Consider the following 14,836-nt stretch of genomic DNA (forward strand, 5'->3'; position numbering starts at 1 on the left):
ACAGAAATCAAACAGAGACATAGAGAAACTAACAGAAGTTATGAACCCAATGTACTTAACAGATATTTACGGAGCATTTCATCCTAAAACAAAGGAATATACCTTCTTCTCAGCATCTCATGGTACCTTCTCCAAAACTGACCATGTAATCAACCACAAAACAGGCCTTAACAGACACGAAAAATTCAAATAATCCCATGCATCCTATCAGAATTCCATAGGCTAAGGCTGTTCTTCACCAACAACAAAAACAAGAGAAAGCCTACATATACAGGGAAGTTGAAGAACACTCTACTCAATGATAATTTTGTCAAGGAAGAAGTAAAGAAATTAAAGACATTTTTAGAATCTAATGAAAATGAAAGCACAACATACCCAAACTTATCGGACACATTTCTAAGAGGAAAACTCATAGATCTGAATGTCTCCAAAAGAAAGAGGAGAGAGCATATATTAGCAGCTTGACAGCACACCTAAGAGCTCTACAACAATATGAAGCAAACAAACCCAAGAGTAGTACAAGGGAGTGAATAATCAAACTCAGAGCTGAAAATCAACCAAGTAGAAACAAAAAGGACTGTACAAAAAAAAAAATACAGGAGCTGGTTCTTAGAGAAAATCAACAAGATAGATTAACCCTTAGCCAGACTAACCAGACTTCACAGAGAGTGTATCCAAATTAACAAAATCAAAAATGAAAAGGGAGACCTAACAACAGAATCTGAGGAAATTCAAAGACTCATCAGAACCTACTACAAAAGCCTATATTCAACAAAACTGGAAAATCGGGAGGAAATTGACAATTTTCTAGACAAATATGAGCTGTCAAAATTGAACCAGGATCAGATAAACAATCTGCAAATCACATACCTCCCAAAGAAATAGAAGCAGTTATTAAAAGTCTCCCAAACAAAAAGAGCACAGGACCAGGTGAGTTTAGTGAAGAAGTCTATCAGACCTTCATAGAAGACCTAATACCGATAATGTCAAAACTATTTCACAAAATAGAAACAGAAGGAGCACTACCAAATCCCTTCTATGAAGCCACAATTATGCTTATACCTAAATCATACAAAGACCCAACAAAGTAAAAGAACTTCATACAAATTTGCCTTATGAATATTGATGCAAAAATTCTCAATAAGATTCTCATAAACAGAATCCAAGTACACATGAAAATGATCATCCAACCTGATCAAGAAGGCTTCATCCTAGGGATGCAGACATGGTTCAATATATAGAAATTCATTAACATAGTCCACTATATAAACAACCTCAAAAAAAAAAAAAACGACATGATCATTTCATTAGCTGCTGAGAAAACATTTCACAAAATTCAACATCCCTTCCTGGAAAGATCGGGAATTCAAGGCCCATACCTAAACATAGTAAAAGCCAGGAACAGCAAACAAGTAGCAAACATTAAACTAAATGAAGAGAAACTTGAAGCAATCCCAATAAAATCAGGGACTAGACAAGGCTGCCCACTCTCTCCCTAACGATTCAATAAAATACTCGAACTCCTAGCTCAACCAATCAGACAAAATAAGGACGTCAATTGGATACAAATTAGAAAGGAAGAAGTCAAAAATCCACTAGTAGCAGAAGATATGATAGTAAACTTAAGTTACCACAAAAACTCCACCAGAGAATTCATAAACCTGACAAACAACTTCATCAAACTCTCTGTATATAAAATTAACGCAAACAAATAAGTAGCCTTCCTATGCTCAAAAGATAAACAGGCTGAAAAAGAAATTAGAGAAATGGCAGCCTAGTCACAAGTAATATACCTTGGTGTAACTCTAATTAAGAAAGTGAAAGATCTGTACAACCTGAACTTCAAGTCTCTGAAGACAGAAATTAAAGATCTCAGAAGATGGGAAGATCTCCCATGCTCATAGATTGGCAAGATTATTATAGGAAAAACAGCCATTTTGCCAAAAGCAATCTACAGATTCAATGCAATCCCCATCAAAATTCCAACTCAATTCTTCATAGAGTCAGAAAGAACAAATTGCGAATTCATTTGGAATAACAAAAACCCCAGGATAGTGAAACCTATTCTCAACAATAAAAGAACTTCCGGGAGAATCACCATCCCTAACCTCAAGCAATATCACAGAGCAATACTGATAAAAACCTGTATGGTATTCATCCAGAGACAGGCACGTTGATCAGTGGAATAGAATTGAGGACCCAGAAATGAACCCACACACCTCTGGTCACTTGATCTTGGACAAAGGAGCTAAAATCATGGAGTGGAAAAAAAGATAGTATTTTCAACAAATGGTACTGCTTCAACTGCATGTCAGCATGTAGAAGAATGCAAATCAATACATTCATATTACCCTGTACAAAGCTTAAGTCCAAGAGAATCAAGAATCTCCACATAAAACCAGATACACTTAAACTAATAGAAGAAAAAGTGGGAAATAGCACGAAAACATGGGCACTGGAGACATTTTCCTTAACAGAACTCCAATGGCTTATGCTCTAAGATCAAGAATCTACAAATGGGACCTCATATATTAGCAAGGTTCTGTAATTCAAAAGACATTGTCATTAGTACAAAATGGCAACCTATAGATTGGGAACAGCTCCTTACTGGTCCTACATCTGAAAGAGGGCTAATATCAAATATATACAAAGAACTCAAAAAGTTAGACTTCAGAGAATCAAATAACCCTTTTAAAATTGCTGTACAGAACTAAACAAAGAATCCTCAACTTAAGAATATCTAATGGCTGAGAACCACCTAAAGAAATGTTCAATATCCTTAGTCATCAGGGAAATGCAAATTAAAAAACCCAGAGATTCCACCTTATGGCAGTCAGAATAGCTAAGATTAAAAAGTCAGGTGACAATAGATGCTGGTGAGGATGTAAAGAAAGAGGAAGACTCTTCCATTTCTAATGGGATTGCAAGCTGTAAATCAGTCTGGAGTTTCCTCAGAAAATTGAACATAGTACTACCTGAGTACTCAGCTATACAACTGTTTGGCATGTAACCAAAAGAGGTTCCAACATACAACAAAGACACATGCTTCACTGTGTTCAAAACAGTCTTACATATAATAGCCAGAAGCTGGAAAGAACCCGGATATCATTCAACAGAAGAATATTGTACAGAAAATATAGTACATTTACACAATAGAGTATTTCTCAGGTGTTAAAATTAATGATTCCATGAAATTCAAAGGCAAATTAATAGAACTAGAAAATACCATTATGAGTGAAGTAACCAATACACAAAAGAACACACATGACATATACTCACTGATTAGTGGACATTAGCCCAAAAGTGCAAAATACCCATTGTACAACCTAGAAACTATATGGAGCTTAAGAAGACCAAAGTGTATGTGCATCAACCCTACAAGATGGGGGAACAAAATAATCATAGAAGGTAGAGGGAGGGAGGCAGGGAAAGGGAAAATGGGGGAGCAGGATCAGATATTGGAAAGGACAAGAGAGAAGTACAGAGGGCCAAAAAATCTTAGAGAAATATGTAGCACTGAGATATGGGGACCTGGGGGTAGGCACTAGGATGTCCCCAATCCCAGGGAAGTCAAAGGCTTCCAGGACCCACTGTCCATCATTTTCACCAAAATATTCAGCAAAGGGGAGCTGCAACCTGTAGAGAACACCTCAGGTAGACAGACACGGCCCCCAGTGGAGAGATGGGAGGATGCACCCATCTCAAACTGTTAACCCAGAAATGCTCCTGTGCAAAGGAAAGATGGGAGAAAATGGAACAGAGACTAAACAAAAGACCAGCCAGAGACCACCCCACCTAGGGATTCATCCCATCTGCAGATAGCAACCCCACACACTCTTGCTGATGCCAAGTCGTGCTTGCTGACAGGAACCTGGTATGGCTTTTCTCTGAGAGGTTCTACCAGCACCTGATTAATACAGATGCAGATACTCACAACTGACCATTGGACTCAGCACAGGGAACCTAGTGTGAGAGCTAAGGGTAGGACTGAAAAGATCAAGGGAATCATAACCATGTATGAAGAAGGATATCAACTAACCAGACCACCCTGAGCACCTAGAAATTAAACCACGAACCAAAGAGTATACGTGGATGGATTTGTGTAAATACATATGTAGAACAGGATGGCCTTATTTGACATCAGTTGGAGGTGTGGCACTTGGTCCTGTGGAGGATTGATGCCCCAGTGTAGGGAGATGCGGGAGTTGTGAGGCAGGTGTATGTAAGTGATTAGAGGAGCACACTTATAGAGGCAAAGGGGAAGGGGAGACAGAAGGAATGGGATGAAATGTTTGTGGAGGGATCACCAGGAAGTGGAATATCATATGAAATATAAATGAGTAAAATGATTAATAAAAAAATAATTGAAACAAATATAATTAAAGAATATGATTGACTTGTATGAATGCCAATAACATGTTAAATCTAATATTTGAGGTTTGTAATAAAACATAGTTTTCTTCAAGCTATGCAATAACTTCACACATGATTTAAAAGTTAAGAAATATTCATTGATTCATCTGTGTTTTGTCTCGGAACTTTTGAATTGAGTTTCTGTCTGGTCTTAACAAAATAATGTAGCATTTCGGGATAAAGATACACCCTAGCAGGCCCATACTGGAGGCCAGAATAGAAAACACTTCAACTGCTACCATGACTTTTCCCTTGGAGCTATGGTAGACAGGAAGGAAGGTGATCCAAACACTGCAGAACACCAGCATGCTGAATGTCAGGAACTTGGCTTCATTGAATGTGTCAGGTAGATTCCTGGCCAAGAAAGCCACTGTGAAGCTCACTAGGGCCAGAGATCCTAAGTATCCAAGAACACAATAGAATGCCATAACTGAGCCTTTGCTGCATGTGATGGTGATGCAGCCATGTTCAGAGTGTGTATCAATGTCAACAAAGGGAGGTGATGTCCATAGCCATATTCCATAGAGAATTATTTGGACAACTGTACAGATGGGAATGATGTATTTAGGTATCCTTGATACCATCAATCCCCTCATTCTTCTGCCTGGAAGAGTGATCCTGAAGGCCAGAACCACAGTAAGAGTTTTGGCCAAGACTGTGGACACGGACACAGTGAACAGAATTCCAAATGTAGTCTGCTGTAGGATACATGTTGTAGTATTTGGATTTCCAACAAAGAGCAAGGAGCAGAGAAAGCAAAATATAAGGGCCGTTAGCAGAATGTAGCTGAGAGTACGGTTATTAGCCTTCACAATGGGAGTTTCTCTGTGCTTCAGAAAGACCCCAAGGACAAGAGCTGTAAGTACAGAGAAGCACAGGGCCAGGCAGACAAGAGCCATCCCCAAAGGATCTTCATAAGCCAGAAATGTCACAGCTTTTAGCAGGCAGTGGGTTTGCTCTGTGTCAGCATACCAATCTTCTGGACACTTCACACACTCCTCTGAGTCTATTGGCAAAACAAAGAATCACCAGCATAGCTCTGCATTGTCTCTAATTCATAGGATATCTCAGCCAAAGATTCTGAAGAACCTTAGCACAACCTTCCTTCTTTGTTGCTATGAAGAACCATAGCTCTAAAGCAGCATTTCTTATTTTACAGTATCTTTCATATATGTAGTAAAAGAAAACCTTTGGTGTTTGTGTTATAAATAAAAATTTTATTTACCTTGCATATTTATGAGATATTTTAATTATCTTGAGAGTAAGAAAAAATATATTGTGTCTTAGCAATTTGGTACTGTATAAGAACATAGCTAATACTTGGCCACTTGTAGTTGTCTCAATTTTATACACAGTGATCATGAGAATGTGCCAGTTGGGTTCTCAGAAAAAGTTGGATTTATGTTAGCTAAACTGTCTGAATTAATAACCTATGGGTCTGTTTTCATATGGTCATAGGGGCATAGGAATCTGTCCCCGAAAGTTTTATTTATAAAACTTATAAATAAAAATATCTTTATAAAGATATTTATTTATAAATATCTATTCCTCAAAGTTTAGATATAGTGAAATTATTGCCTTAAATATGATAATTCACATTTCCACCACTTTGGGTTTCTGTTTACACGTATTCATTTTAGGGAGGCATGGCATTTACATATATCTTTCAGTTCTACAATTGTAAAAGTTGATCTGTATTAACATATAAAGGAAAGAAGAACTTCCTGGAAAAACAACATAAAAGAAATAATTTTCTAAATTCTACCAAATTGAGAAGACACATAAGACAAATGGGAAAATTTTTTCCTGCCTAGGAGTTATATATTCCACTTTGATATGTGCTGTTACTTTTATTGCAATTCACACATGTTACATTAAATTAAAGAATTATATATATCCAATATTGATGCTCTCCACTGAGAAATATATTTTTTCAGTTAGTTTCTTATTTTTCTCAATAATATTGATAAAATCATAAGCATATGCATTTCATTAATGTTTAGGCATATCATAATTTAACATCTTATAAATACCAGAATTTCTATTTTAGAATTGATATAAAATATTAAAAGTAAATAAAATTATGAAAAATTTCTATCCAATAATTTCATACTTAGTCACCAGTGAATTGATAAACAATTAATATTAGCTGTATATTTATGAATAGTATCATATTCATAAAAATTATATGACATCTTTCATATGCTTTATTATCCTTAACTTTTATTGTTCTTGCATTATACACTAACCACTTCACAAAAACTCATTAATTGTGATCATCTTTTTTCCACATCATATCGCTAGATCTGGATTCACCTTTGACTTTAAACTGCATCAATTTTTAATATATTTCTAGACATAATATTTTCCAATAGTCAATTTTTATAATGAAACTATTAAAATTACTTCAATCACTTAATAGATAATCAATAGGATTAATCTCAGAAACTGACCCTTGCCTCACGAGCATGTAACCACAACTATTTATGTCATCTAATAGCTGATTTGCTTATATTCATGTCAGTTTTCTGCCTTACTCACAAATTTTATTTCCATGTGTTACTTTCATCACTGACCTGTGAACAAGATGACAACATAAAATACAGCATATCCATTGATTTTATGCTTGACAGGATAGTTGACCGCCAAAAGAATGCATATTTATTAAACTGAACTTAAAATCTTTGAGCACCAGACCATTTTCAGTAACCTATCTGGCAATTAGTATGATATGGCTATGAAAGAGTTGTATTTTCAGTGTGATCTATATATTGGTAGAAAAAATAACAAGTAATAAAATATATGAAATTTCTGAGAAAAGTAATACTTGTCATAATATTTAGCTCTCATGCCTGCTTATCTGAAAAAATACACTCTTTCATGGGTCTAGTAATAGTCAAGAAATGTGACTGAAGCAGTAGTGTCAGTGTTTTATCTAGGCACAATACTACTTATCTATCATATAAATTAATTAAAATAAAAGGAGATTTTATCTTTAAGGTTCCTTTCAGGGTTTTTCATATACATAATGCATGTGGAACAATATAGTCAGTCTGAAGAATTTCCTCCCAAACCATGCAATGACCTGTGGTGTTGGAAATCTCATTGGCAGGACATCGGAGACAATCAAAACAGCAGTCTGCTTTTCCTTCAGGATGCGATTTCTTGAAACCAGGATGGCAAGGCATACTGCACACCGAAGTGGAAAACTGAGAAAAATCAGATATGTGTAAATAACAAATCATTTTTCCTTCCATATCTAGTATTTTTCAAAATATTGACATATAAATGAACTTATTTTCAGTAGTCTTTAAATAAAATGCAATGTTACCAATGTATAAACATGGATTCTACTACATAATATAATGAATATGTAAATTAATTCATGGAAATATATAATCCTTCTCAGTAATGAAAAGGAAATAATTAAAGCCAAAAATTGCTGCTTAGAAGTTTGACTAAAATTAAAATTTGATGCAACCTACCTGTCTACTTCCTGTGGCCCACTCTATCATGTCTTCAGATAACAACAGTTGTTGATCATGTGCAAAATAAGGAGAGAACTGTCCTACTTTCACCTTTAGTACATAACCTTGTGGAAAATGCAAAACGTTGAGAATGTCATACATTGCATCTAAATTTCTTCCTTGATTAACAGTCACTGGGTCTCCTATAGGATTAATAAATCTTATATTCTTCAGAAAGTCATTTACCTAAAAATGCATAACTTTATTATTAAATGTACTAATACTTTAAGTAAAAATGTTTTGTGGAGGACTTTTTTTTTACTCTTAAATCTCTCATTCAAAATTCTTTAATGCAAAGTAACTAACAAACATGTTAAAATGACAGTGTTTGTGTGTGTGTTGGTGAGTGTGTGTTTCATTTTTGTGTATTGAGTCTCTCACTTAACATGAACCTTATGGTTTTCTGGCTTTGCTTATTAGCCATTAAAACATATTTTTTACATTTTTTTCCTTTCCAATACTGGGATTCATCCTTGCCCAGTTTGTAACTGAGATGTTGGTACCCAATTTAGGTCCTAATTGATGTGGAGTATGTTAATTTTAAATGTCAACTTGCAACAACCTAGAGTCATATTTACCTGCATGCATCTAGGTATTAGCCATTCCCAACTTTCCAATACTTTTATATCTACTTGTTGAAGATGCATATTGTGAAAGGCATGGGCCACGGCATAAACAGCATTATATATGTTGTAACGCTCATCATTCATGGCCATGTCAAAACTGTGCCACAGTAATAATTCCAATATAGTATTAGATAAGCAATGATTCAGTGTTTTGCATTCAGATACAGACACTGAACAGTTAAAATAGATCCATCCCAATCTCACCAGAGAAACAGCTTCTGGGTAAGCAGAAAAGTTTGTTTTCTGAATAAAATGCTTAAAAGTAGAAATCTCCCGATAATGGTGGGACAAAGACAAAGTCCCATGGAAAGAGTCAATGGTGAAGTCTCTGGACCTTGAGATGACATCCCATTGTGAGGTAGTGATCCACAATCTCCATATGCCTAACATTTCCCATCTTCTAAAGCTCACTTCTAGAGTAGAGTTCACATTACCATAAATGATGACAACATTTGCTGATGATGTCATTATTTGAAAATAATAAATCCCAGCCCTTTCTATGTATAACTGCATGTTTGCTGGGATCCTATTCACAAAAGCTAAACAAATGTCGTTTATCTTCATTTCTTCTTTCATATCTGAGAGAAACTGAACACCCTGGTCATCATCTAAGATAACCAGTCCCACCCATTTCCAAAGGAAATGAATCATCAAGGATACCATGGCAAGAACAAGGCTTGTGTCCTTTGGGGCGATCTGATATAGATGAGGAAACAGATCACGGTCACTCAGACTATCATAAAATGGTCCATATGTAACCTAAATAAAACAGAACACCAGAAGTAACATGAGAAATGAAACTGCCAAGAAGTTAACATTAAGATCTGAAATTTAAAGCCCTCATGTGCAAATAGGAGAAAGGACTATGTGTTTACCACATTGAAATAATGTTTTCCTTCCTGTAAGCTGGAAAACTACTGACTTTCTCCATAGTCTATAAAATTCTTATTTCTAAATTGCACATTTTTCTATCAAAATTAAAGCATTAATATTACATGAGAAGAGTTTTCCTTTTTTAACTTATTTACATTATAAATGATAGAGAGATACCAGGTGCCAAAATTAAATTGGGATCAGATAAATCATCTAAACAGTCCCATAACTTCTAAAAGCATCCAAACCAATATTAAATCCCAGGACTAGATGGTTTTAAGACAGAGATGGATTTCTTTTTCTCTTCTTTGTTATCTGTTATGGTTATGCAAATCCACACAGACACTATCTCAGTATTCTTGAAATATCTACAAGCAGCATATCCTGAACTCCAAATGCCTCTGGACTGAACACACAGAAGAGGGACATGGAGCAGCACACAGCACAACATCCCACAACTGCATCTGCCTCCTAAGAGGTAGGCTTTATTCAGACACACAGAGATGAGACCCTACAACTATCCCACCCCTGCAGGAACCCAAGCCCAGCAGCCAGAGTTCCATCTTCCTTCCAGGGCACATCTGTAGCAGCAACGGTCAGGGGGCAGCATATCATGCCATACTCTATAGCTCTGGCTACCTCCCAAGACTCTGGTTCTAACCTGGCACACAGCATTCACAGATCATCACATGACTTCCCAGTCCACAGCCCTTCCTGGCTCTCAGGAAGTCTACTCAAACACAAGACATACATCCCCACCTGCCTGGAAGGAGTCCTATTTCAATGTAGGACACTCATGCTAACTAACACCAGATACAACTAGATGGTGAAAGGCAAGTCAAGAATATAATCAACAGAAGCCAATGCAATATGGCACCATCAGAACTCTTCTCTCCTAGTCCAGCAAGCTTTAAATATCACAACACACCTGAAAAGCAAGACAGTAGCCTTAACTGCCATCTCATGAATGTGATAGAAGACTTAAAGAGAAGAAAATAATTCGCACTAAAAACACATTCAAACATACAGAAGCCATTAAAGAGCAAACAAATACATCCCTCAAAGAAATACAGGGAAATGCAAACTGGTAAAGGAAATTAATGAAACAGGCCAAGACCTAAAATTAGAAATAGAAGCAATAAAAATGCAAATGGAGGAAGCCCTTAAGCTGTAAAACCTAAGGAAAAGAGAAAGAACTATAGACCTATGTATTAACAACAGAATACAAGAGAAGGAAGAGAGAATCTTAGGCATAGAAGATACTATAGAAGAAATTGATACATTTCTCAAAGAAACCACCAAGCATAAATTTTTCTAATTCAAAACATCCAGAAAATTTGGGGCACAGTGGAAAGACTAAACCCTAAGAATAGTAAGAATAGAAGAGGGTGACGATTTCCAGTGCAAAGAGCCAGAAAAAATCTTTGACAAAATTATAAAGAAAAGCTTCCCTAACCTAAAGAAAGAGATAGCCATACACGTAAAAAAGCCTACAGAACACCAGATATCTTGGACAAGTACAGAAATTTCTCATGCCACATAAAAATCAAACTACTAAATATAAAGAAAAAGAAAGAATATTAACAGCTGTAAGAGAAAAAAGCTAAGGAACATATAAAAGTAGACCTGTCAAAATTACACCAGACTTCTCAACAGAGCTCTAAAATGCAAAAGATCCTGGACAAATATCATACAGTCTGTAAGAGAACACAATTTCCAGACAAGATTATGATACCCCTCAAAACTCTCAATAATTATAGATGGGGAAAAACTAGACATTCCATGACAAAACCAAATTTAAACAGTGTATTTCTATGAATCCAGCCTACAAAGAATATGAGGATAAAAATTCCAAAAAAGGGAGGGTAACTACACCCAAGAAAACACAAGAAATGTGTCATAACAAACACAACAGAAGAGAATCACACACACACACACACACACACACACACACAATTACCACATGAAACAACAACAAAAAATGACAGGAACTAACAATCATGGATCATCAATATCTCTCAGCATCAATAAACTCAATTCCACAATTAAAAACAACACAGACTAACAGACAGAATAGGTAAACAGGATCAATCACTCTGCTGCATACAAGAAACACACAGCTCAGCAACAAAGACAGACAGTACCTCTGGGTAAAGGGCTGGAAAGAAGTTTTCCAAGCAAATGTATCAGGTGTAAAAGAGATAGGAGAAAGGCCCAGTGGACCAGGGGAAGGAATGGAAATCTGTATCTGCTTTGGGGATCTCTAGGAAGTCCCAGAGACCTGGGATAGGGAAGGCTACCAGAAGTCAATGTGGCTGACCTTAGCTGAGATGTCTAACAGGAGAGGCATGGAATCTGTAGAGGGCAACTCCTCTAGCCATGCAAGACCCCCTAGTGGAAGGATAAGGATACCAACCCACTCACTAAACTTTCAACGTAAAATTTGTCCTATCTAAAAGAAATGCAGGGATGGAACAGAGGCTGAGGGAAAGACCAACAATAAACAGCCCAACTTGAAACCCATCCCATGGGCGAGCATTAATCCCAGACATTATTAATTATGCTCTGTTATGCTTGCAGACAGAAATCTAGCATAACAATCCTCTGAGATGCTGTACCTAGCAGTGGATGGAAACAAGCATTTACCCGCAGACAAATACTAGATGGAGGATAGGGGACACATATGAAGTGTTGGGGGATGCATTAAAGACCCAGTATAAGATGAGAACTTCACAGGCAGACCAAAAGAGTCAACAAATCTAAATTCCTGACAGTTCTCAGAGTCTGAGCCACCAATGAAAGAACATACATGGGCTGGAATGAGGCTCACCTGCACACATATATGGTGTGTGTATGTATGTATGTATGTATGTATGTATGTATGTATGTATGTATGCATGCATGCATGCATGCATGTAAGTATATAAAACAGAAAGGCAGTTCAGTATTCTTGGATCCTCTATCTGGCCTCAGTGGAAGAGGAAGCAACTAATCTGACAGAGACTTGATATGCCAGGGTGGGGAGATACCCAGGGGGTTTCCAGCCACTCAGAGAAGGGGTAAGGGATGGCAAAGGACTCAGTGAAGGATCAGCATTTGTGGTGTAAACAAATAAATAAAATATCAACAAGTAAAGAATGAAGGAAGAGAAGGAAGGAAGGAAGGAAGAAAGGAAGAAAGAAAGAAAGAAAGAAAGAAAGAAAGAAAGAAAGAAAGAAAGAAAGAGAGAAAGAAAGAAAGAAAGAGCGAGTGTATGTTTTAAACTCTACCCATTACATTTAACATCACCTGTGGAATTTTGAAGAGCTGCAGGAGTGTTGCCACTCGGGCAGAAACTGTCCATGTTGGTCCTGTAAGTGCTACATCACAGTCACTATACTCACAGATATAATTAGGAATAATCTCACCAGACTTTGAGAGCATGTTTAGGTTATTGAGATTTGTTGATGTAATGTCACACTGGTCACCAAGAAAGGTAAATCCCAAGGTAGAGTTAGGTAAAAGATTAGGGTTCCTGTTGATCTCTTCTATGGCAAAAAGCATTACCAGAACATATGGGTATGTGTTCACTGGCAAACTGAAAACAAGACACAGTAATTACTGATGTGGCTCCAAACATAAGAATCTTCAAATCAAATACAATGAGTGTTATGTACTAATGATATTTATCCCCTAATTTCCTGTGTTGATACAATTCCCTTTAAGGGTAAATTAATATACAATATGCTTTTAGGAACTAATAGTTGATAAACGGGAGCCACTCATAATTTTTTCATTGTGAAAGTCCATAATAACTTTTCCTCTCCTATTTACACTGGAATGTTGTCAAATGACCTAATTCCATTGATGAATCAGAAGCATGCTCTTAACATACCATTAATAACAAAAAGGAGAGTATTTTTATTACTGCTTCTATATCAGTGCTTGTTATAAGTGTTTAAATTAATTATATCATCTTAGCTCAACACTTGAACATCATTTAAATCAAGAGATTTATCATTTTTCGGAATCTATAATCTGTTTTGAGGCATCTTGTCAGATGTTTGTGTTGATTTCTATATTCCATTGGCATTTGTTTTAAAGGGTCTCTCTAGCTCTCTCATTCTCCCTTTTTCTTTCTTGCTTTAATACTATTGATTGATTCTTCTCTTTTTATTTCAATTAAATTTAATGGTTAATCAAAATGTCCAATTTTGATGGTTGATCTTTTCAAAGAACTTTCTCGTTATTTCTTTGATTGCTCTTAAATTCTTTAATTTCTATCCATTAATTTATTTTCTGAATTTAAGTACAATATTCTGTCTAATACATTGTAATCAAAAGAAGAATGACCTTTGCTCCTGGCAAAGTAAAGCTTTTTGGCCCTCATATTACTCCATAAATGTAAGTATGTTGGATAAATAATTTGGTGAAAACAGTTTCTCTGTTAGCCATAAGTATATTTTTTAAGCCATGTGCACAATCTTAAATTTAATTTTTAAAAGATTCATGAGGGCCTTTACACTGCTTTCTGTGAAGTAAAAAATGGGAAACCAGGGAAAAAAGATAGGGGTGGGCAAGAGGGAAACATGATCTTGTATTGGGAGGGGGAAAAGGACTGAAGCCCTGAGGGTCAACAGAAAGGATGGAAACAGGCAAACTCAAGAGAAAGGAGGCTGTGAAGACCCTGTAGAATGTACCAGAGACGTGGGAAGTGAGAGACTCTCAGAACTCATATGGGGGGACCGTAGATGAAAGGCCCTACAGTGGGAAGAGAGAACTAATTGAATCCACCTCCAGCAGAAAGACAGGACACTAAGTGAGGGATGGAGTTGTTATCCCACTGCCAAAGCACTGACCCATAATTAATCCTGTCTGAAAGAAATGCAGGGACAGAAATGAAGAGCCAGCAACAGACCCAAAGTAGGATCCAGCTCAAAGGGAGGCCACAAGACCTGACACCATTACTGAAGCTATGGGGCACTCACAAAAAGGGATCTACCATGACTGCTCTCCAAAAGACAAGTAGCTGAAAGAGTCAGATGCAGATATGTGCACCCAACCAATGAACTGAAGCTGATGATCCCTCTAGTTGAATTCGGCAAAATTTAGAGAAAACTAAGGAAGAGGGCAACTCTATAGAAGAACCAGCAGTCTCAATTAACCTGAACCTGTGGGATCTCTAATACACTGCAATACCAACCAGGCAGCATGAAACAACTAAGATGAGGCCTCCAACACACATACAGCAGAGGACTCCCAGGTCTGGGTTCAGTCAGAGAAGATGCACCTAATCCTCAAGAGAATGGAGACTCCAGGAAGTTTAGAGGTCTGGTGGGGTGGGTGAGGTGGGGAAATCCTTCTGGAGAGGGGCAAAAGTGTAGGGGGGGGTAAGGAGAACATATGGGAGGTATAACC

General features: G+C 36.8%; 2 protein-coding genes across 2 annotated transcripts; both read right to left on the reverse strand.

Annotated features, from left to right (window-relative positions):
* Window positions 1-4,450: 4,450 nt before the first annotated feature.
* Window positions 4,451-5,438, reverse strand: LOC148004518 (vomeronasal type-2 receptor 116-like; the record flags this gene model as incomplete). Its single annotated transcript, XM_087559910.1, has 1 exon — window positions 4,451-5,438. A coding segment is annotated over one exon (930 nt), but the record flags the coding sequence as incomplete, so codon positions are not given.
* A 1,965-nt stretch (window positions 5,439-7,403) lies between these two features.
* Window positions 7,404-13,021, reverse strand: LOC148004518 (vomeronasal type-2 receptor 116-like). Its single transcript, XM_087559394.1, has 4 exons — window positions 12,728-13,021; window positions 9,227-9,325; window positions 7,899-8,005; window positions 7,404-7,622 (listed from the first exon to the last, which is right to left on the reverse strand). The coding sequence occupies exons 1-3, from the start codon at window positions 12,980-12,982 to the stop codon at window positions 7,994-7,996; spliced, it is 366 nt and encodes a 121-aa protein (XP_087415520.1). The 5' UTR covers window positions 12,983-13,021; the 3' UTR covers window positions 7,404-7,622; window positions 7,899-7,993.
* Between the last annotated feature and the right edge of the window lie 1,815 nt (window positions 13,022-14,836).

This window comes from Rattus norvegicus, chromosome 7 (assembly GCF_021556685.1).
Source record: "Rattus norvegicus strain SHRSP/BbbUtx chromosome 7, alternate assembly SHRSP_T2T, whole genome shotgun sequence".
Classification (NCBI taxonomy): domain Eukaryota; kingdom Metazoa; phylum Chordata; class Mammalia; order Rodentia; family Muridae; genus Rattus; species Rattus norvegicus.